Source organism: Rhipicephalus microplus, chromosome 5 (assembly GCF_043290135.1).
Source record: "Rhipicephalus microplus isolate Deutch F79 chromosome 5, USDA_Rmic, whole genome shotgun sequence".
In the NCBI taxonomy this organism is placed as follows: Eukaryota; Metazoa; Arthropoda; class Arachnida; order Ixodida; family Ixodidae; genus Rhipicephalus; species Rhipicephalus microplus.
In genome coordinates, this window is record NC_134704.1 from 83,552,581 (window position 1) to 83,574,514 (window position 21,934).

The 21,934-nt window shown below is 47.1% G+C and overlaps 1 protein-coding gene across 2 annotated transcripts in view; it reads right to left on the reverse strand.

The window, feature by feature from the left end:
- Nucleotides 1–21,934, reverse strand: part of sev (receptor protein-tyrosine kinase sevenless) — a 176,841-nt gene that overhangs the window by 14,514 nt on the left and 140,393 nt on the right. For both annotated transcript variants that reach the window (XM_037425230.2, XM_075895732.1), the window contains exons 21-32: nt 21,507–21,682; nt 14,927–15,065; nt 13,494–13,750; nt 12,620–12,889; nt 10,215–10,408; nt 7,692–8,023; nt 5,918–6,142; nt 5,233–5,447; nt 4,649–4,787; nt 3,806–4,050; nt 2,922–3,098; nt 1,865–2,175 (exon numbers count right to left, since the gene is read on the reverse strand). In XM_037425230.2, coding sequence (XP_037281127.2) covers nt 1,865–2,175; nt 2,922–3,098; nt 3,806–4,050; nt 4,649–4,787; nt 5,233–5,447; nt 5,918–6,142; nt 7,692–8,023; nt 10,215–10,408; nt 12,620–12,889; nt 13,494–13,750; nt 14,927–15,065; nt 21,507–21,682 — 2,680 coding nt within the window. The remainder of the gene's footprint in view (nt 1–1,864; nt 2,176–2,921; nt 3,099–3,805; nt 4,051–4,648; nt 4,788–5,232; nt 5,448–5,917; nt 6,143–7,691; nt 8,024–10,214; nt 10,409–12,619; nt 12,890–13,493; nt 13,751–14,926; nt 15,066–21,506; nt 21,683–21,934) is intronic.

Sequence of the window (21,934 nt, forward strand, 5' to 3'; positions counted from 1 at the left end):
CGCGATCGGCAGCTAGATTCCACAGTAAGCTGTACATAAGGTGAAGACAGAAAAAGGAAAACTGTGCAGAGAAAGGCTGCTAGGTTGTCACTAAAACCTTGCATCAGAGCCGGTTGTCTTTCGCGATAACTGATCAAGAGATACACTGAGACACGAACTAAAACCAAGGAGGAAGAAAGAAAAATGATTGAGGAGGCATGTGAGAAAAAAAATGTACAAATGAACAAAAGCTATATCACATGTAACTCGTGAATGTGTGCTTTCTTTTTATGCATATACTGTTGCCACGATTCGCTAGTAGTGACGCACCTGATGAAAAGGGGCCACAGGGTTTAGCAATAATACCCCTAGGAAGTGAGTTTCGAAAACTCAATTATTGAAACGCAAGTGAGTTTCAAAAACTAAATTATTGAAACGCAAGCCTCACAGTACACGCTAAGGAAAAAAAAAGTGGGCAGCTTGCAGTATAGTGTAGAGAGACTGGGCAAATAGCGGAGCTTTAGGCCAATGTAAATTATTAGCAAGGTCTTAAATAGCGTGATTTTATGAGTACACTTTTACCTAGTAAGATCAGAAATATCACAACCTTTATAACATGAAATTACTTAGCTAAGTCCTTTCTCGCTTCACCTTTCTTTTTACTTTCTTTTCCTTTATGTGATAAGAAAAAAGTGTTTAACGATTTAGAGTAGTAGGTACTCTACTATATGGAGTCAGAAAGCCGTCCCAAGGTAATAAATTTCGGCACGTTCACTTCACTTGAAGCAGAAGCTAGCATAGGGGATTAAATTTTACTATCTGGTCTGTGAGTTTAGAAAGGGCGGTTACCAATTTTAAGTACTTTATAAGAGCATAAAGCCTCCATGCGCTACATCGGGATTGCACACGCATCGAAAAAGCGCCTACATTGCAATTCATTGTGGCAATCTCAAAACATGGGGTGCACCACAGACCACAGCATCAGCCAAATCACAAGGCGCTATAGGAAACTGTACCTCAATCATTTTAATTTCTCGAATGTCTTTCGTCAAGAGCAAACTGTACTTATTTATAGCCAATCCTAAGATGAAGAAGTAAAAGAGCACGCGCTGGCCTAGTTCTTCAGTTGCACGCAGCTTAGTTCTCTGGTCAGACGAAATGGTGGCACCAGAAGCCTAAACTGCTTGGCTGTTAAAATAGAGCCCCTGTCACTCTTTTGAGTTATTTCAGACTTGCCACGTCTTTTATTAACAGAGGCATGTAAACTCTCTTGTGGGTAAAGATGACTTCCAGAACAGAGTATAACTACCGCTATAAAGAGATGACGCGCCTCTTTAAAGACAGTAAGGCGCGTGGCAATCAGGCCTCAAGAACAAAAGTGTCAAATGACACCTTTTTATTGTGAAATCATTTCTTATTCGAGCTATGTAAGGCATCCGGTGTTGTCCGCCGCGGTTTCCGCGCGCTGACATGTGTTATCTCTCCGCTCTCACTCCCTCTCCCATAGCAACAACTGCGGGCACACACGCTTATCCTCGCCTTATCCTTGCAATCCTGGTGGCACACATGTCACCGCCCATTATAAAGGAGACGCTCATAGCATTCATCCGTCCATCCGGAAATGTGTGCTGAAGACACCGCTGTGGAACGCCAACGACCAGCGGAGAACGCTAGCACCCCTCTCTCCCGTCCACTCACTCCTCACTCTTGACTGTTCGCTGGCTGGGCGCCTTTCAAGGCGATGGCATAAGTCAGTGAAAGCGAATGTCTGACGGCAACGTTACCCTCTATTGGCGTGAAAAATGCATTTACTTTTTCTCGGAGATCGGGGCATTTTCTTAAAGTGTACTACGTTAAACGCTACACCAAATGAATGTGCACTCACCTGACTTGCAGTTCATAGAGAAGTAGGTCACCGCCGTTGCGCGGCACGTCGCTCCACCCAACCTGGTAGAGATCTTTGCCGAGGGGTGACACCTCGGGAGGAGTCGCCTTGCCGGGGCTGTCAGCCAGCGTCTGGAAGGCGAAGTGTCCGATAGGAGGCCACGGGAAACTGTCGTTGAGCGAACTGCGGTAGGTGAGCACCATGCGCAGCGAGTAGCGGGTCCTAGGCAGGAGCTTGCGCAGCGGATAGATGTACGTTCGGTTCGCCTGCGTCGCTTCGCTCGTGAAGTACCGCCACTCGGAGGTGCTCGGCTGTACGCGTCGTAGGATGGTTGAAAAAGAAAACCAGACAAGACAACACGTACCCTTAGAATTGTAGTGTTAAACTCGAAAAAGAGGAAAGAAGAAGGGAATAAGTTTGGAAGCCCACTGACACTTCTTCGCAAAGAATACGTGGGGATGTACTTCTTACATTGTGGCAGAAACTTGCAAAAAAAAAAAAACCGGAAATGTGAACACACACGGTTTAGCGCTGTGCTGAGTTTTCACTGTTCCTTTCCTCAGCGGTGTTCTGCGACATAGTTCATGAGCGAACTAGCCCATGCAAGAAGCGTTGTGCACTTTTTATGTCTCCAAGCTAATGGCGAGTGCGTTCTTGGTACGTGACAAGTATAGCCTTCGAACGTCTAAGAGGTATTACGTCTTAAGTTTCCGGTATGTCCCGCTGCTTCTACAGGTACTGTTCGTTTTAACATCGCAAACTTTTTTTGCTGATGCTTTTTAGGAGGGGTTTTTGAAGTTAATCTTGGTAGCTAGCGTAAAAGAACTATAACAACAGCACACTTCTAACAAACAGTCACACGTGATTGCACACATACGGCCGCAAATTACTGCATGTATCATCATTTGTCGAATATGCCTTAAAAGCAACAATTACATGCCACGAACGTGCTCAAGCCGAGTCATCTATAGCATTCTCTAAGTGAAAAAAAAAGACCGTTTGATCTCAATTTCACCACCTCAATCAAACGTGTAAACGATTCAAGTACTAATCTCACCTTGAGGTACTCAACCCTGTGGCTCAGTATAACGGGTTCGCTTGGCGCCGTCCACGTGAGGTCCATTTCGCGCGCCGTCACGCGAGCCAGGGTCAGGTTTTCAGGCAAGTCGAAGGTGGTGACGGACAGCAACTCACTGTCACTGTGCATGTCACCTTTCCTTGAATAGGCTCTCACCTGCACGACAGAACAAAAATAAGACGAATGAAGGGAAAAACAGCACGAAACACAAGACAATGACAGAGACGGACGAAGCACTGCCAGACAAAGAATAATAGATATTCAGCACAGTACCTTGAACCCCTCGGGTGATGAGATACTCATTAAACAGTTTGCTTTGCAGTTAATTAGAATCATGTATTTATCTGTACATATTAATTGTCTAATAAGTTATAGACTCAGGGGGACTAAGTGTCAGTGTCAAACGCTCGGGCCAGAGAGAGTGCAGCCAATATGTTAACACCCGTAAGTCATAGTGCCGAAACCTCGGTACTTAATCGAAGGCCTCACTTTCCATCTTCCACTCTTGTCTGTTTCACCTTTAAAAGTCAAAAAAGAGGTTTTTGTCGTCCCCAAGTTATCTTCCACCCGAACATCACAATCTTTACAAACCAATAGCGATATTTTGACTTTGATGAGTCTAACTTCGAATGCATGTGATTCACCCCCTTTCTTCTTTCTAGTTCTATTTTTATATCTCCGAACTTTATGATTTCTTTGTCTCCGCCGCAATCTCCAGCATATTGTAGCATAGCTGATTGCCGAGACTGGTTTAAACCACTGCCTTTCGTTTCACTATCCTGTTCTTTCCTTCCTTACAGCGTATGATCTGGATACATTGCTTATACACAAACGCAGAACCACAGATGCACACACTGTCTTACCAGTATGCTGTACTTGGTTCCAGGCACCATGTCCTTAAGCAGCATCCGGTAGCTCAATGAGCGGTCATCGGTCGGCGTGCCCGACAGGTAGGACATGGAGTGCCACTTGTGCACGCTGCCTTCGCGGTACCAACGCACCTCGTACGACAGTGGGTGACCGTTGGGTTTGATCGGAGGACGCCACTGGACCGCTATGCGAGTGGGAGTCAGCGCCTCCACTTGGACCAGGATCGGTTCGCTAGGAACTGAAGGAAAGGCATCGACATCGCGAAAAATTGTATGATTTATGATAAGGAGTGTAATGGTTCTCGACAAAATACAACAGGCTTCACTGCAACCGTTAAGCTCGTTCCATTATTCAAACACCTGTACTTGCCCATGAGACTCTGTTCCTGTAGAAATGTCCAGCCATTGTGTAGCCTTCCGGCTACATTAAGAACATGGTTCAGTTTCGCCATACTGGGCTACTTAATTTGCCAATTTGTATCTTTGAGAGATAACCAACAGTGCTACGGTATACATATACATATCAAAACGGTTGGGTTGGTGCACTTCAAGTTTCCTGACATTGTTAAATTTGCGTTACGGCATGAAGAAATAAAAGAACATTCCTTTAACAGCCCAAAATGACGGCACCCATGAGTCGAAAATAAACTTGTCTTTAGCTATGCTGTATAACATGACCTGGTCTTACTCAATAGTTACTCGGAATAAGCACAAGAGAAAATGATCAGGGGCTCAAGTATGAGGTAACTATGAATGAAAATTCAGTTGCGGTTTCGGAATCGGATATACTTAGCGGCTGGGAAGTAGAGTTTGTCGTAGAATACATCGTCAACTCACCTCCTTCTGCTGTCTGGAAGATCGCGTTTGGTCCAGGACTAGACATTCCAATGCTGTAGAAGTTGCTCATCGCCACCCGGACGGTGTAGTTGGTGAACGGAAGCAGGTCCTTGAGGATAACGGTTGTGTTGTAAGTTTCCTGCAAGCAAAACACAAACAAACAAGAAAACAGGATCAGCCGGAAGATTTTACCGAGCCAAGAACACGAAAGCCAGATGTTTTTTTATCCGAGTTTTACCGCTGAATCCTGCAACCACGCATGCCTTTGCAGAAAGCAAAGGCAGCCACAGTACGCGCCATGCATCGCAATGTAATTTCTATGTCATTGTGTTGTGTTATTTTGTGTCATTGTGTTAAAGGAGGTGAAAAATGATGGCATCACTAAACCCCTTGTTTTTTTATCTAGCGTTACTTGTGAAAGCTGTCACAAAACGTCCCGCACAATCAGTAAAGATCTGTTAGCTTTTTTCCACCTCAAGTAGCATAAGTCTATAACCACAAAAGCTTCAGCTGTTAGCCCAACGATTGTGAAGATAAGAATGTAGGCACAAAACAAATTGTGGAATGCTTTGATCCCTTCTTACCAGCGTCCTGCAGCCGTAGAGAGACTCAGAGCACTGCCACACATTGTCTGGGGTGATCAAGCCGTAGAACAGCGTATACTTGATAGAGGCCATTGAAACCTTCCGGCACACAGATGGTCTCACGGGCTCGGGTAGCTTGATGACCAACTGGTGAGGAGAGGCCGAAACGAGCATCGGTGCGGTAACGTTGTCCGGTGGCGATAAGCACACGGCGTCTGTAAAACCATCCGAAAAAAAAAACAATGAAGACAAAGACGCAGTTTCGTAGAGTGACAATAACAACATTTAATTTGCCAAGTAATAACCTTGTGTGCAGTCTCAGTGGGCCATCTGAGAAGCAGAGTCTTGCTTATTCAAGATATCTGCCTCCCCCAAAAATGTTTTTTAACACAGCTTTAAATATCCCGTCTGACTGCGAATTTCGTATAGCATAATTACAAACTACCAACAATTCTAGGTATCATGATACATGTACAGGTGACACCTTACAACTGTTAATTTATCACTTGGCAGTGACGTAGACTTAGTAAAATAAAATTAGGCAAACTTTAGTCTCAGTTCTTCATGCACAAGACAAGTATTTAAAATCGGGGACATCTTCACAACGTCATGCTACTACACGTGAAGCGAAAAAAAAAGCAAAATATCGAAGAACACGCCAACAAGGAAGCGTTCAAGTACGAACCAGGATAAGGTTGAAGGTGGTCGCCGATCGCTCGTATTCCACGGATTCCACGAGCAGCTTCAGACTGGACTCGTCGCTTCTGCTGACCGTGTGCGTTGGCGCCGTTGGGAGACGCGTCCGAAACGACTGCCAACTTATTTTTGTCGTAGCTGTAGATTTTGTCCGTCGACGAGTTTGACCAGTAGATGAAGAACTTATCAGCGGTGAGAGACGTCGGTGGCAAACCTGATAGGCGAAAAAAAAAAAACGTAGCTGATTCCCCTATACCGACCTCGGTATAACAGAAAGTGAACTGCACGTGTCCTTACAGAAGTAGTTGGGAGTTTATTGTGCATTATTTTAGTAATAGCAACAAATTTCAAAGTTACGTTAGGAACGGCGAGCGGCTCGAACAGTACACAGCCCTAGCAGAAAGCATGCACAGAATGGGCATACACAGGAAAAGCGCGGACAGACAACTGTCACAGCTTCATGTGTCGTGTGTCAGCCGCGTGCTCCTTTCGTAAACTGGACCGCAACAGCATGCAAAGAGACCTCCATACTCTCCCGAATTAAGAGTCTGATAAGCACGCCTGCAGGAAAGACCACGCTCCGTAGAGGCGGTGCTTCGTGGGGGCGACAAACTTCACAGAGCGCCTAACGCGAGCCCGTCGCCCCATCTCGCCACTGAAAGCGAAAACGCGCTAAAGTTTCGAAGCTCTGAGCAGTCAGGACTGCTAAACGGTAAAGCACTCCAGACAGCGTACGCTCTGTGGCGTAGTGGTTAGCGCCACGTGCTGAAAATCGAGAGGTTGCTAGTTCGATTCCGTGTGACGTACGCTGGACTTTTTCTTTATATTTTCTCACTATATGTTTTTCAACACCACTTCCGTAACAGAAGCATACATTGGCGGAGCCGTGGTGGACACCGGCATAAAACACCTTCGTGTTAAAAAGTCCAAGATAAGCGCCACCGTTATACTCGTTGACACGTTTCGTGATACAGCGAGAAACGTACCACTCGATCAGACTAGACAAGAATCCTTCACGAGAAATCCATTATGATGGTAATGTCACAAGGACGTCGAAGCAGAGATGACAAGCAGGCACAAATTAAGCTATGATACAAATAATAAGTTCTGTAGTTTCTACGTTCAAAACCAAGATATGATCATGATAGTTAAAGGCACTGGAAATGGGATCAGGTGGGCTTATTCGGCGTCCTCTGATGTCACACAGCACACGCGGTGATAGTATTTCGCCTCGACCGCCGCGGTCGGGACCATGACCGCGGCGTTCGACTGAACAGTCGAGCCTGACAGCCATAAGCGTGTGTAGGGCTACCCATCAAAAAGATTCCTCGTAGCCCACCCCTCCCTGTTATGTCAATGTATAAGGCTGACTTTGCGCGCCTCCCTCTTTTAGGCGACTAAAGTTCATAATGAGGATAATGGAAAGCTTTATTTTTCGGATTGCACGCGTCCACTTTTCCTCTCACGCAAATCCTTACAGCGGGCTGAATTCCACTCACAGGGTGGCCCACTCACCCGCCATGGCTACGGGGCTCAAATTCTAACCTGATGGTCACGTGATAAAATCCTGGTCGTAGTAAGCACCTCAGATGAAGGCGAAATGATAAAAGCCGGTGTACTTACACTTAGGCTCACATTAAAGAACACCAGGTGGTTTAAATTCCCGAAGCCCTGCACTATACAGCACTCCTCATGATTACGTCATGGTTTTAGGACGTAAAACACCAGCAGTTATTGGTATTGCTATAGGATGGTGCACTCACCGACGTCCTTGACCTCGGTAGCGTTGACAATCACGGTGCAGTTGCAGCCATCCAGGTCGGCCGACCACACGTGATTGTGGTCGCCGTCTACCCACAGCAGCCGAGGGTCGGTCTTCACCGACCTGTCCAGGGTGACCGCTTGGCCCACCGACGAATGTGGGTCGCACGTGCAGGAGCTCCGGTCGCGGCGCTTTCTCAGACTGGACGACCGGTAGAGCTTGTTATTCGCCGCGTGCAGCCTCTTGAAGAAACGGCGCGGGTTCGAACCGTCCGTGTCGCACACCATGAGTGTCGTGGCTCCACGCTCGTTGGTCACAGTGTAGATGAGAGTGCTGCAGTTGGGGTGACAAGAAAGAACGAAAACAAATAAATGATTGTAGATGAGGATTCGAATGCGTCAGTTCTGTGTGACTTCGCGATGAGTGAGCGGGTAGTGTCATGGTGGCGGAGGGCTCGTCAAGCTGTCGGAAAATAGATTTTGTTCGCTGCTCCTTTGTATGTTTGTGAAAGAAAATAAAATTCTTTGATTGATTCATTGATTGATACACGCAAAGTGCACTGGCAGCAATTCACGAAAAGATCAGCAGCAATGTTGGACATCACGCCATACCAAAAGCGCAGGCATCATGGAAATAATAAGCTTCACTTTTTATCTTCGTCACCTACACACCCAGTTGTGAAAGTTTCAGGAAATTCCGTGGACCAAAATCCAACCCGGAAGTCAGGAGGATATGAGCATGCGGATTTACTAGCAATGTTTGAGAAATGTCGAGCACTTTTGTTTGTCCATTCGAAAAGCTCAATAACGAAAGACAAAAGCTTGTAGCGGCTGTTTATATATGTTTATATGACCTGCCAGTCACTTAATTTGATGTACAAAGACTTGGCATGCACCATGTCACTGTACTAATTATGCACTTCAAAAATTACTACACCATCTTCCCAGTGTAACGGGCAAGTGAAAATCAACAATCGAGGGCTCGCGCATACTGTTCGAAGCTAATACGTTGCATCGGATGTGTTGGCTATGTCGTTCACGAATGATGAGTAATTGTTGAGATGGTTAACAAGTATAATTCATTTACACATTGTTGTTTTGTTATTTCAGAGTTTCTATTTTAATATTTGCTGCCATGGGCATAATTCACGCTTTTCTTTTTCGTCATTGTCGCTTTCCGCTGCCTGCAACCTTTCTAATTCTTTATTTTATAGCTGAAGTGACAAGTCAAGCTGTAATATGCAGCTTTTTTTCCTGCCTACTACACCAAGTACAACCGTAGGCAAAAATAAGACCACGGGATTACGTCCCGGTATCAATGTCTGTCGTGTTTGGTGCCGAGCCGCCTGTTGTGGAAAGCAGTGCTCTGACAGAATTCATTAGAGAGATGCTCACGACAGTAGCCGGCTCGCCACCAGACGGCGCAAATGGCAAAATGCCTCTCACATGTTCCACCTATGAACCCGGTCCTGCGCTTTTTGCTGCCACCTTTTCTTCTTATTCTCATCTGCCCACCTAATTTTTTGTCTCCCCTCACGCGTTTGCCTCTTCTGAAACTTCAAGATTTATATACCCCTAAATGCATAGATATTGTTGCGCGAAGCCTGTTGTGTCAGTCAGGAACTTCAGCTCACAATTTGTGGACGTTAAACTGACGTCGCTAATGAATTTCTGCCACTTTCTTACTTACGACTAATCATGGTTAAAATTTCTCCAAATTGAATTGATTTTCTTTTGTTACTGCAAAGCTGGCTTTACTGCACAATTTAACTTATTGTGGCAAAGCCAGAGGTCAAGGAGCATAAGTAGTAGGAAACTTTTTGAAAATATAAATCATGACGGAAGGAGAAAGAATAATAATGCAGAAAATGCCATTAATCGCTCTAATATTTTGACGTTATTTCAACATATAATAATTTGAAAAGTTGCATGCGTTAACTAGGTTAAGGATTATTTCATCCCTCATTCGCAGCTTTGCGAGATGGCACCGCATTTGTGAAGCTGCTAACCTACGACTATGCAAAACTTTATGAGCTACAGCTATTGATCGAAGAATATCCATCTACTACCGCAGAAAACTACCAGTGACGCTGGCGCCAAAAAATATTGTACTCTAACCGGGGACGCGGGAGAGTCGCAATGCAACACAATCCTGCAGCCACTTTCTACTGCATTAACGAAATAAAGCAAAAAAAAAGCTTCCACCACAAAAGTGCTCTTCGTCAATGCGGCACGCGCTACAGTGAAATTGCGATATAATTTCAAATTATGAATTACGCAAATATAACTTATTTGTTAAAGCAAACAAAGCTTCAATGCATAGCTGTTTTTCAATTGTTGGTGCATGCCGTGTGCATGGTCACATGAGTAGCCATCACAAAGTAATGAGTCCGCCTTCCTTATACTCTTTGCAAGCTAGAAAAAAAAGATTACTTCAAGATATCGCGATCATACAATGATGTGTGCCTAGTTTATCATAGTTTCACACGATTCCATCGTTATGGCACATCGCACAATCTACTGACCTTGTGAATGGGTCGACCTCCACGGAGTTTATGTGTTCGCTGCTGTTCAGGACGTTGTAGAAGTTGTGTCCTTGATTCAGGTCCATAACGATGATAGAACTCTGTCCAGAGGAACGTTTGTTTTCCGTCCAGTACAGGTACCGACCGACCCAATCGATGGCTAGGCTTGTACCTGCTGACGGAAGGCTGTGCACCTGGTTGAAAGAGGACAATGCGTGAAACGGCAACTGTCGAAAAATTTGAACGAGCTCGGAGTTAGGAGTTAGGAGGTTTAGCATTCGTAATTAACAATGCTACCATATCATAAGCGTTGTAGTCTTGGGCTCGCAGACGTACCCACATCCAAGTACGGTTACTCATTTTTGTTTATTTTTTCTTGCATTCATTTCACCGCTATATGACCACGACTTCCGTGACCAGGGATGTATCTCGTGACCTTGTGCTTCGTAAGGAAAATCCATAGCCACTGAGACACAGTGGCGCATATAAGGGCAATCGTATAATCGAATTTCACTCAGGCAAGTCTTGTTCGGCCCAATAAACTATGGAGTAAGATGATCTCTAGCGGTTGTTAGAGTATAGGTCATGGAACTCCTTTTTAACGCGAAAGTGTTTTATGCTGGAATACACCACGGCTCCGCTGACATACTTCCGTCACAGAATTGATGTTGAAGAATATATATAAAGAAATTGCAAACAATAAATTGGAAGGCAAAGATCTGTCGCACGAAGTCGAACCAGCAACTTCTCGATTCTAAGCGCGCAGCGCTAATCAATACGTCACGAAGCGTATGTTGCCTGGAGTGCCAACGTCAAGCCATTTATATACGTCATACGCCGTTTGCGAAACTTTTGCGTGTTTTCGTTATCAGTGGTGCCATGGCGCGACAGTCTCGCACTCGACGTGCTCTCAAGGTCGCCACCCTCACGAAGCGCCGCCCCCGCGGTCCCACGGAGCATGGTCTCTCCTGCGCGCGCGCTTATCAGGCCACTAATTCGGGAAAGGACGAAGGTCACTTCGCAAGCGGCCACGGCCGCGTTTACGAAAGGAGTGTACTGCTAACACACGACACAGGATGAGCTGTGACAGTTGTTAGTCTACACTCGTCCTGTGTATGCTCATTTGATGCGTGCTTTTTGATTGAGGTGTGTGCTGCAAGTTTCGAGCTGCTTGCCGTTCCTAAGTTTGAAAGTTGTTGCTGTTGCTAAAACAATGCAAAATAAACACTCAGATACATCTGTAAAGACACGTTTCTCTTTCGCGTTATACCGATTCCTGTACAGATAAATCAGACACGTTTTTTTTTTCATAGCTACTACAGGAAACACCTTAAAAGCTTGCGATATGCGAGAGCTTGCTTTTCACTCAAGTTCTTGTTTCACCTCTTGTCTTCTTTTTTTTTTGGTCACAAGCGGTTTTCAGAAAAGCCGACCGATCACACACAAAGCATGCCTGAAAAAACAAACATGAAAGCAAGAAAGATGGGGGAAGGCGAGGGAAGGGCAGGAACGTTAACCAGGTTGTACCCTGTTTCCTGTTCAGGGGGGGGGGGGGGCAGGGGCAAGGGGGGAATTATAAAAGAGAAAGTTAAGAGGAAAGGGAGGAAGAGCAGTGGCGTGAATCATGGGGGGAGGGGTAATGGGGGTGAGGAACCCCCTCTCTGACGTGTTCAGGCTAGGGGGGGGGGGGGGGGGGGGGACAGCCCATGCGTGTGTGCCCCCATCGAAATTTATCTTCTCAATTTCCCATTCAAATTTTCGACAGTCAACACCATCGCACTTTCCTTACAACTAAGTCTCAAACACGAGGCACTTTCATTTGATGGAATCTAAGTGCTTGTAGCCTGTACGTACTGAGCAAAACCTTTATGAGTTTGCACAAAAAGTGCTATCATTATTATTGCGTAGTTCAACCCGAATAATGCACCTTCTAAAATGCTAGCGGCTGCCTACGATTTGCTATTAGAAACTAACTTCACCATGCGATGTCGCTTATATGCTGTTGAATACTCAGTGCTTTTTCTTCTGGCCAGATGCCGATGCTTAAGCTTGTTCATTACAATATTAATAATTATTATTGCTGGCTGTTGTTATTAATACATGTAAATGCATATATGTATTTCATATTAATTATAAAGCATATGTATAACAACACTATGGCTGCCATTGCAAGATGTGTGAACCCCGTGTGGTCTTTGTGGATTTACGTCACTGAGAAAGAGGGATGCACGTACACACACATTTAACAAAAAAAAAGAAGGACGATCGCTTGTCCTGTATTCGTCTTTCTCTGTGTACACCATTGTTATTGCATTTATTTTTTTATTATGTATCAGTTACAAATCGCCCCCACTTCTACATCACTTCCCAAATCAGTTACGAGAAAACAGAGGCTGAGTGCTCACCACGCTGATGTTGGATCCGTCCAGCGCCGAGGCCATGAGTAGCCCTTTCTCTTCGAGCCAGAAGACGCGCCCGTCCTGTCCCAAGTAGGCCAGAGCCACGGGTCGGCTGGCCTTGCTGGATAGCAGCCTTTCCTGGTGCAGGTCTACGTCGCTCAGCTTGACGGCGTCGGTCTTGGCGAGCAGCAGTCGCGGCACGGGGTGTTCGCGGGCCGTGCTCATTTGCACCGGGTCGCTCATCGGACCTTCGCCCGCACGCGTTGCCGCACCGACCTGCGCGCACGACATGCAAGTGTGTGAGATTAACAATTACTGACGCACTTGCTGGAGACTTCGACAATTTGTGAAAACTCCTGTTATTATTATTTTTAGGTGCGAGGCTCCTTATGCCGTGAGTCGTGCGTGTGCGATATATGTAGTAGTAATAGTAGCAGCAGCAGCAGCAGCAGCAGCAGCAGCAGCAGTAGTAGTAGTAGTAGTAGTAGTAGTAGTAGTAGTAGTCCTAATAGTAGGTAGTCACCACCTCTTGTTCAGTCATTGGAATGTCCGTTGTATGACGGTACTTCTACATCATGAATATATGATGAAAAGATGCGAGATGGGGGAGGGGGGTGTTCACTAGATGGACGGACAGACGTTCGCTTTGCCCCACTCATCATCATTCAGTCAGTGAATATGGTGCAATTTTTTTTATTGGTAAAGCACCTCACACCATAAAATTTCGTGGGAGAAATACTGGGAGAGGGGTGGCCGGACAACGTTCCTGGCTAGGGTGCTGACTTGCTGTGATGAATGATAGAACCATAGAAAATACGGATGCACTGGCACCGCTCACCGTATTGGGACCAGAGAGGTGCGTGGCTGATGTCGAACTCACCTGAAAGTAGTACGTGGTGTTGGGCAGCAGGTCGGTGATGCGGTAGTGCAGGGCGTCACCGGAGACTCGCACGTTGTGGCACAGCGTGCTGATGCTGCCGTCCTTGAAGAACCAGCAGTTGACGCGGTGGCTCTCGATCACACCGTTCGGGTGCTGCGGCCTCGCCCAGCGGAACTCGGCCTCGATGACCGAGCGCTGTCGCAGCGGCGATGACTTGTGGCTCACGAAGACGCGCGGTTGCAGGGGCTCAGTGGGCACTGTGTAAATGACAGTAAATCACCCATGGAACCGGGAAGAGTATGCCACAGGAGCTATTAAGGGATTATTATTAAGGGGTTATATTGCTCTCACGTAATGTCGGATAGAGAGAAAAGCTTTTTCCACTACACAAGAAATTAAAGAGTACATAATTTTCACACTCATCTCGAGAGAGAGAGAAAGTTGAATGCCGCTTCGCCTGCGGTACTAGAGCTAGCAGAGTAACCTTTGGCTGCAGGCATTCGATCTAACACATGCACATTTGTGACTTATACGGTACTCACGAACTGAAACGCAGCAAGGTTTGCTATATTTATTTTCATTAGCATCAGGATCACTGAAGAAATCGCTCATTTTAGCTGCCTCAGGTCGCTGCAAATCTGGCCCCTTGAGGTGACGTTGACTATGATTAGCTACGCTCTCATTACAAAACGCGCGCTATTATTACGCTGAAGACTCTGCGAAAGAAATTACGTGCATTACCTACTCTTAAATTTTTGCGTTTCACTTCATGTATAATATTACATGCGCCCCTAAGAGAAGCGTCATTCCGTAGAGGAAGGGGCGCTAGATATTTTGAAGTTTTTAAAATGTTCTTGCCCGTGCGTTTTATTACTTTTCAATTACAGTATCTCGAAATGGAAATGATGAAATTCGTTATTTGATGAAATCGTACTCTTATATGTACAGAGCTCGTTGCACGCAAGTTCAATCGAAACAGTCACGTTCACATAATCAACTGCAGCTTTGCAGCTTTGAAAATAATGTTCTCGCAGCTTTTCACCGTACTGACGAGCCTGTCTTAAGAGCGAAAAAAAAACAGGGTTTGTGAAACTTACGGTTTTCTCATACATGAACGCGTATGATAGGCATCGCAATGCTAGGCTTTTGATGAAGCATAGACAATACAAGAAGTGAATCTAAACGTTTCAGTTCCGACTCGACGTCGTATGCAGTACGTAGTTTGATAGCGACATAGCAACACGGCACGCAGGAAAAAAAAAGCGATAGAAGTGAGGTTGTAGAAAATATAATCAACGTAATGTGAACTGAAGCCACAGACTCATAATGATTCGAGAACAGAGTAAATTTCCTTTCCGAATTCAGTTGTGTTATCCATAAACTAGAAAAAAGAAAACAAGTTAAAGTAATTACTTTAGTGACGTCACGCTCACCCGACATAGGAGAGTAAATCACTGTAGTCGTCGGCCTCGAGGACGCCCAGAACGTGTAGGCCCTCACTACGATTTCCAGGCGAGTGTAAGGCCTCAGAAGACTCGACGATGGGTACACGAAGCGATTCGCTTCCGTCACCTGAGTAGTGAAAAAAAAAATATTGGTACCGGAGGCATCAGCGCTAGCGAGGTTGCGAAGTAGTGCATAGCGTGCATTGCTTGTATATTATACTATGACGAAATAATATATATATATATATATATATATATATATATATATATATATTAAAATAGAGGTGTTGTACGTCGAGAAGGGTTCAGACGTAGCTTGGCAAAATGTCCTTTATCAGGCAGGTCTGGCTAATGGCGAGCGGCGTGCGCGAGCTACTACTGCAGCCACCGATCATCATCGTCTTCTTCGTTGCCAGCAGAGCGTCCGTTACTCAGATTCATTAATTCATTACAATTACTCCCCGCGAAATAAGGGGCCATCCTGGCGACCTATGGACAAGTAAACACGGGAGGGTCGTAGCAGGGCTTAAGTCTCGAGACGTGGACAATTTCCTTGCCACGACGACGTTGGTCAGAAGATGGTTCCAGTGGCTCGATGAGGTAATTCACCGGTGACGTTTTTTGTAGCACACGATATGGGCCGTGATACTTGGGGACCAACTTGGTAGAAAGGCCAGGTGTAGCAGAAGGAACATGCAGCCAGACGAGTGAACCTGGATCGTAGGAAGTAGTGTTATTTGATGCGTCATGGTGGTGCTTTTGGCGTCCTTGGTCTTGGGTTGTGAATGATCTTGCCAGTTGGCGGCATTCCTCAGCGTATGTAGCGGCTTGAGACAAAGTCGTGGACTCTGAGGAGTCAGGTTTGTACGAAAGAATGGTGTCCATAGTGCAAGAAGGTTCGCGTCCGTAAAGGAGGAAAAAAGGAGAGAACCCAGTAGTGCTTTGAATGGCGGTATTATAAGCGAACGTGATAAACGGGAGCACTCGGTCCCAATTGGAGTGGTCTGACGAGATATACATAGACAGCATGTCGCCAAGGGTGCGGTTGAAGCGCTCTGTCATTCCATTGGTGTGGGGATGATAGGCGCTTGTAGTGCGGTGAACGACGTGGCACTCACGCAGCAATGCTGTGATGACGTCTGACAAGAATACGCGACCACGATCGCTCAGTAACTCCCGAGGTGCTCCATGACGTAACACGATGTTGTGAAGAACGAAAGTCGCAACGTCTTTTGCTGTAGACGAGGGAAGGGATGAAGTTTCGGCATACCGCGTGAGATGGTCGACGGCAACTATGATCCAGCGGTTACCGTCAGCAGTGTTGGGAAGGGGACCATAGATATCGATGCCGACGCGGTCGAATGGTCGGGATGGGCATGGTAAGGGTAGCAAGGTACCGCTGGCGTGACAAGGGGGAGTTTTTCGTCTCTGGCACGTCGAGCAGGCCCGAACGTATTGTCGTATAAAACGGTACATGCCACGCCAGTAATATCGGAGACGTATGCGAGAATAAGTCTTCAGGAAACCTGCGTGGCCACATTGGGGGTCGTCATGAAACGTGGAACAAATTTCGGATCGCAGATGACGTGGAATCACGAGTAGCCACTGACGTCCACCGGGTGCGTAGTTGCGTCGGTACAGCACGTCGTCGCGAGTGGCGAAGTGCTCCACTTGCCGACGCAACGTGCGAGAAGGGGGGGAAGCCGTCCGCCCAGCCAGGATGTCTAGAATCGAAGCAAGCCAAGGGTCCTTGCGTTGCTCAGATGGCATGTCGGCGATGGTGACGGCAGTGGCATCACAGGTTAGACTTTCGCAGCAGTCCGGGTCAGGGGGTAGAGGCGAACGGGATAGGGCGTCTGCGTCCGAATGTTTCCGGCCGGAGCGATAGACCACGCGAATATTATATTCTTGGAGGCGTAATGCCCATCGGGCGAGGCGACCGCTCGGATCCTTCAATGACGACAACCAGCAGAGGGCGTGGTGGTCAGTCACGACGTCAAAAGGGCGCCCGTACACGTAAGGTCGAAATTTTTCTATCGCCCAAATAATGGCAAGGCATTCCTTTTCAGTGACAGAATAGTTGCTTTCGGCCTTGCTAAGAGTTCGGCTTGCGTAGGCAACCACGTACTCTTGGAAGCCGTCTTTCTTTTGTGCAAGAATAGCGCCTAGCCCGACACCACTAGCGTCGGTGTGGATCTCTGTGGGTGCCGATGGGTCGTAGTGTCGCAGAATAGGCGGCGACGTGAGGAGGCGGCGCAGTTCATTGAAAGAGTCGTCACAGGTGGCAGACCAGGCTGAAAGGTCTCTGGAGCCGGCGAGGAGCTTGGTCAAAGGAGCGATGATCGTCGCGAAATTGCGGACGAAGCGCCGGAAGTAAGAGCAAAGGCCTATGAAGCTTCGGAGCTCTTTCATGGTGGTCGGTTTGGGAAACGCTGAAACTGCTGTAAGTTTGGCAGGGTCAGGAAGAATGCCGTCTTTTGAAACCACGTGGCCAAGGATCGTAAGCTTTCGAGCGGCGAAATTGCACTTCTTCAGATTCAGTTGCAGCCCCGCGGCAGAAATACACGCGAGGACTTTCTCGAGGCGGGTTAAATGGGTTGAAAAATCAGCTGAAAATACGACAATATCATCTAAATAACAAAGGCAAACGTTCCATTTGAGGCCTCGAAGGATAGAGTCCATCATCCGCTCGAAAGTAGCTGGCGCGTTGCAGAGGCCGAAGGGCATGACTGTGAATTCGTAAAGCCCGTCGGGCGTGATGAAAGCAGTTTTTTCGCGATCGGCCTCTGCCATGGGTACCTGCCAATATCCAGAGCGGAGATCTAAAGAAGAGAAAAATTCGGCTCCCTGTAGGCAGTCCAAGGCATCGTCAATGCGTGGCAGCGGATAAACATCCTTGCGCGTGATTCGGTTGAGACGCCGGTAGTCCACGCAAAACCTGATGGATCCGTCCTTCTTCTTCACCAACACAACTGGAGAGGCCCAGGGACTGCTTGACGGTTCTATTATGCCACGTGTCAGCATGTCGTCAACGTGTTCATTGATGGCACGGCGTTCAGTAGTTGACACACGATATGGACGCTGCCGTAATGGCGTCTCTTGACCGGTATCTATACGGTGAACAACAGATGACGCTCGACCTAAGGAAGGCTGATTGTGGTCAAACGAGGCTCGAAAACGCTGTAGGAGCTTGATCAGCTGTTTCTGCTGCCCAGGCGTGAGGTTACAATCGATGGACTTGCGGAATACATCCATAGGTTCATTAGCGTCAGTTGCGGGTGTAATGGCACAAGTCGGTAGAAATGGCTTGTCTGGATAGATCGGGTCTTCGAAAATACAATTTAAGGTCTCGAGGCTTCCCAGACACTCACCGCGTAGCAGGATGTACGGGCAAGCAGAAACGTTGCACGCATAAAGTACCGCCGAACCATTGGAAAAGTTGATGACGGCAAACGGGAGGACGATGGTTCGGTGTTGCACACTAGCTATAGTTGGTTGGAACAGGAGCGTCGAGTTAGTGGCAGCAGGGGAAAACACAGGCACTAGGACGGCGGACAACGGCGCGATGCGGACGTCAGCTGCGGCAAACACTTTCGAGGGACTGTGGTGGTCGATATCAAGGCACGGATTCGTCAACGTGAGTTCAGCACGAGCGCAGTCGACGAGGGCCTGATGGGTAGAAAGGAAATCCCATCCTAGTATGACGTCGTAAGATGAACGTGGGAGAACAACAAAGTTGACGGCGTACCAAACATCTTGAATAAGAACGCGTGCTGTGCACTGAGCTGTCGGCGCGATGAAATGGGAGGTGGCTGTACGCAGAGCAAGATTCGTAAGCGGCGTTGTAACTTTTCTCAAATCGCGACACAGTTTTTCACTAATTACAGAAACGACGGCGCCTGTGTCGACAAGTGCACGTACAGCAACACCTTCTACTAGCACATCAATTTCGTTGGTCGGACAAAGAGGAGGCCTTAGAAAGTTCGACGACGACGCAGTTCTTGCCTCCGGAACTGCGGCTGTCAGTTTTCCTCTCGAGCGGGGCTCGTGCGCCGAAGCATCGGGGAGACAGATCGGCGACGGGGTGGTAATGACCGGCGAGAATCGACGGGGCGTCGTGGGGACAATGAGTCGGTGATAGAAGAAGATGGTCGCTGGGGATTCTGGGCAGCCTGGTAATTTGCAGAATTCCCATGGTCTGGAGGCTGGAAGTTGCGACGGCGACAGTAGCGTGCTATATGTCCCACGAAACCGCATGCGAAACAGATGGGTCGATTATCCGAGGTGCGCCATGGGTTAACGACAGAAGGTGCAGGGGGCGAAACGGGATGGGGTGCCGTGTATGTAGGCAGCGTCGTAGGGTAGGAGGACCCGGTGCCCCGGTATGCGCCAGAGACAGGTAAGGCTGGGGGTCTAGCAACGACGGCAGCGTAGGTCAGCGGCGTATGGACAGGTGGCGATGGAGGCAGTGCTTGCGCGACCTGTGTCTCAATGACCTGGCGTAGACGTGGGTCTAACGAGGTCACTGGCACGGATGCTTCGGCCACAAGAGAAAGCTGACGCGCAACTTCCTCACGAATGAATTGTTTGATTTGGGGCAGTAAGACGGTGTGATCAGCAGCGACGTCGTGTACGAGGGCGGAAACTTCAGCCGTATCTTCTGCGGCCCTGCGCGTCGAGACACGCTGCTTACGCAACTCGTCGTACTCCTGACAGAGCTGGACAACATCGGTGACGGTCTGTGGATTCCTGGCGACGAGCATCTGGAAGGTGTCGTCGTCAACTCCTTTGATGATGTGCTTGATTTTGTCGCGTTCGGTTAGAGATTCATCGACGCGCTTGCAAAGGGACAAGACATCTTCAATGTAACTCGTAAAGGTCTCGTCCCTGCGCTGGACTCGACTACGGAGACGCTGTTCCGCGCGAAGCCGGCGCACGGCGGGACGGCCGAAGACCGCGGAGATGGTGGTCTTGAAGGCGGACCAGTTGGTAATTTCGCCTTCGTGGTTCTTGAACCAGAGGCTGGCCACATCATCGAGGTAAAAGCGCACGTTTGTGAGCTGGTCGCAGGCGTTCCACTTGTTGGAAGCGCTTACGATTTCGTACTCGACGAGCCAGTCCTCGACGTCTTGTTCATCGTTGCCGCGAAAAATTGGTGGGTCGCGTTGCCGAGGCGCGCCAGTACAGTAGACTGTCGTTGGTAAGGCGGCTTGAGAAGGGCCAGGAGCAGTCATGGTGAACGGTGAGGGTAGCGTCCGATTGCGAAGTTCCAGGTTGATGGGAACCCCGGCTCCTCCACCACTTAAAATAGAGGTGTTGTACGTCGAGAAGGGTTCAGACGTAGCTTGGCAAAATGTCCTTTATCAGGCAGGTCTGGCTAATGGCGAGCGGCGTGCGCGAGCTACTACTGCAGCCACCGATCATCATCGTCTTCTTCGTTGCCAGCAGAGCGTCCGTTACTCAGTTTCATTAATTCATTACAATATATATATATATATATATATATATATATATATATATATATATATATATATATATATATATATATATATATATATATATATATATATATATATATATATATATAGAGAGAGAGAGAGAGAGAGAGAGGTAGTGAAGAGAGAGAGAGAGAGAGAGAGAGAGAGAGAGGTAGTGAAGTACAGGTAGAAGCAAAATTTTTGGAACCTTGCGATTCAATAAAATGGCTGAGTATTTTTGTAAAATTCAAAATCAACATGATACTATTCGGATTTTCAGACTGTATATTGGTATAGGCAAAAAACACAGTGTTTCCGACTCATTTTTTTGGCATATTCGGTTTCTCAACGTGTTTCTTTAAATATCGTGGTCAGCATATTTCTACAGCGTAATGTGCAGTCAGCCAAATATTTAGCTATCGTGCATGAGCGGCAGTTTTTTTTTGTGTATATTTGCCATACGACAAAATTATGTTTCATTATATGTGAGGAAAAGTGTATGCCCACCAGTCAAATGTCCGCGAAGCCATTTTTTGTAACTTGATTCCATAATATAGCGCTGACAGACAAAAAATAAAGTGGCCGCTGCACACATTAGCTGAAGTTTTGGCCGAGTGTACATGGGAATCAATATAACTCGAGCCTTACACGTCCAACACATTCTCTTTTAAGAAGTCCGTACTACGGTTCTTGCCTCCTTGATCCCGTATTCCGAACTTCATCGTAGCTCGGGACACATTTCATGTTGCCTTGCAGACAGACAACGTTTTATCTTACGTGATGCCATGTGGCGTAATTCCTATTTGTTTACCTCTTGCAGTGAACAATGCAAGTGTTTCGGTGCAATACCATTGTAGTGAATAAGGGCGTGGACACTAGCCACATCATTTAAAGCCGATAAGCCCCGCGACGGCAATGCCTTCATCTCTAGGGGTGAAGCTATGTAATGCAGAGTGTGCTTAGCGTACGCAAAAAAAAAAAAAAGTCGATAATACAGAGCTCGGGCATCACGGCCAGGACATCAGCTGAGTGACACCACGAATAATTGTTTGCTTATTTTGGGCCTTTCATTTGGACACCTTCGTACTCACCTGGGTGTACACCTCGCGGTCGTCCTTGATCCTGAGCTCATACCGCACTTTGCCGTAGTTCACATCGGTCTCCAAAGGCCAGATGATTGTGAAGTTTTCCCACGTGCCGATCACCTGAATTCCCTCCGGCATTATTTGAGATGGGACGACGTTCACCACAGCCTTGTCCATGCCACCTGAATGAACGGCAAGAATATATAGACGGTGCCTGAAGTTTTTAAAGATTTCATTACGTCCACTGCATGTCCTAGCAAAAGCTTTTACAAAAAAAATTATGGTGTCCCTGTGTCGACGGCGATAAATCATACGGTCAGGTGCTACCGAATATTGTGAGCAATTTTGCTAGGGTAGGAGAAGGTGTGTGCCTTCTATGTAGACAAGTGACATCAAACTGATGTTACACAATAAAAAAGCTGATAGGAGAAACA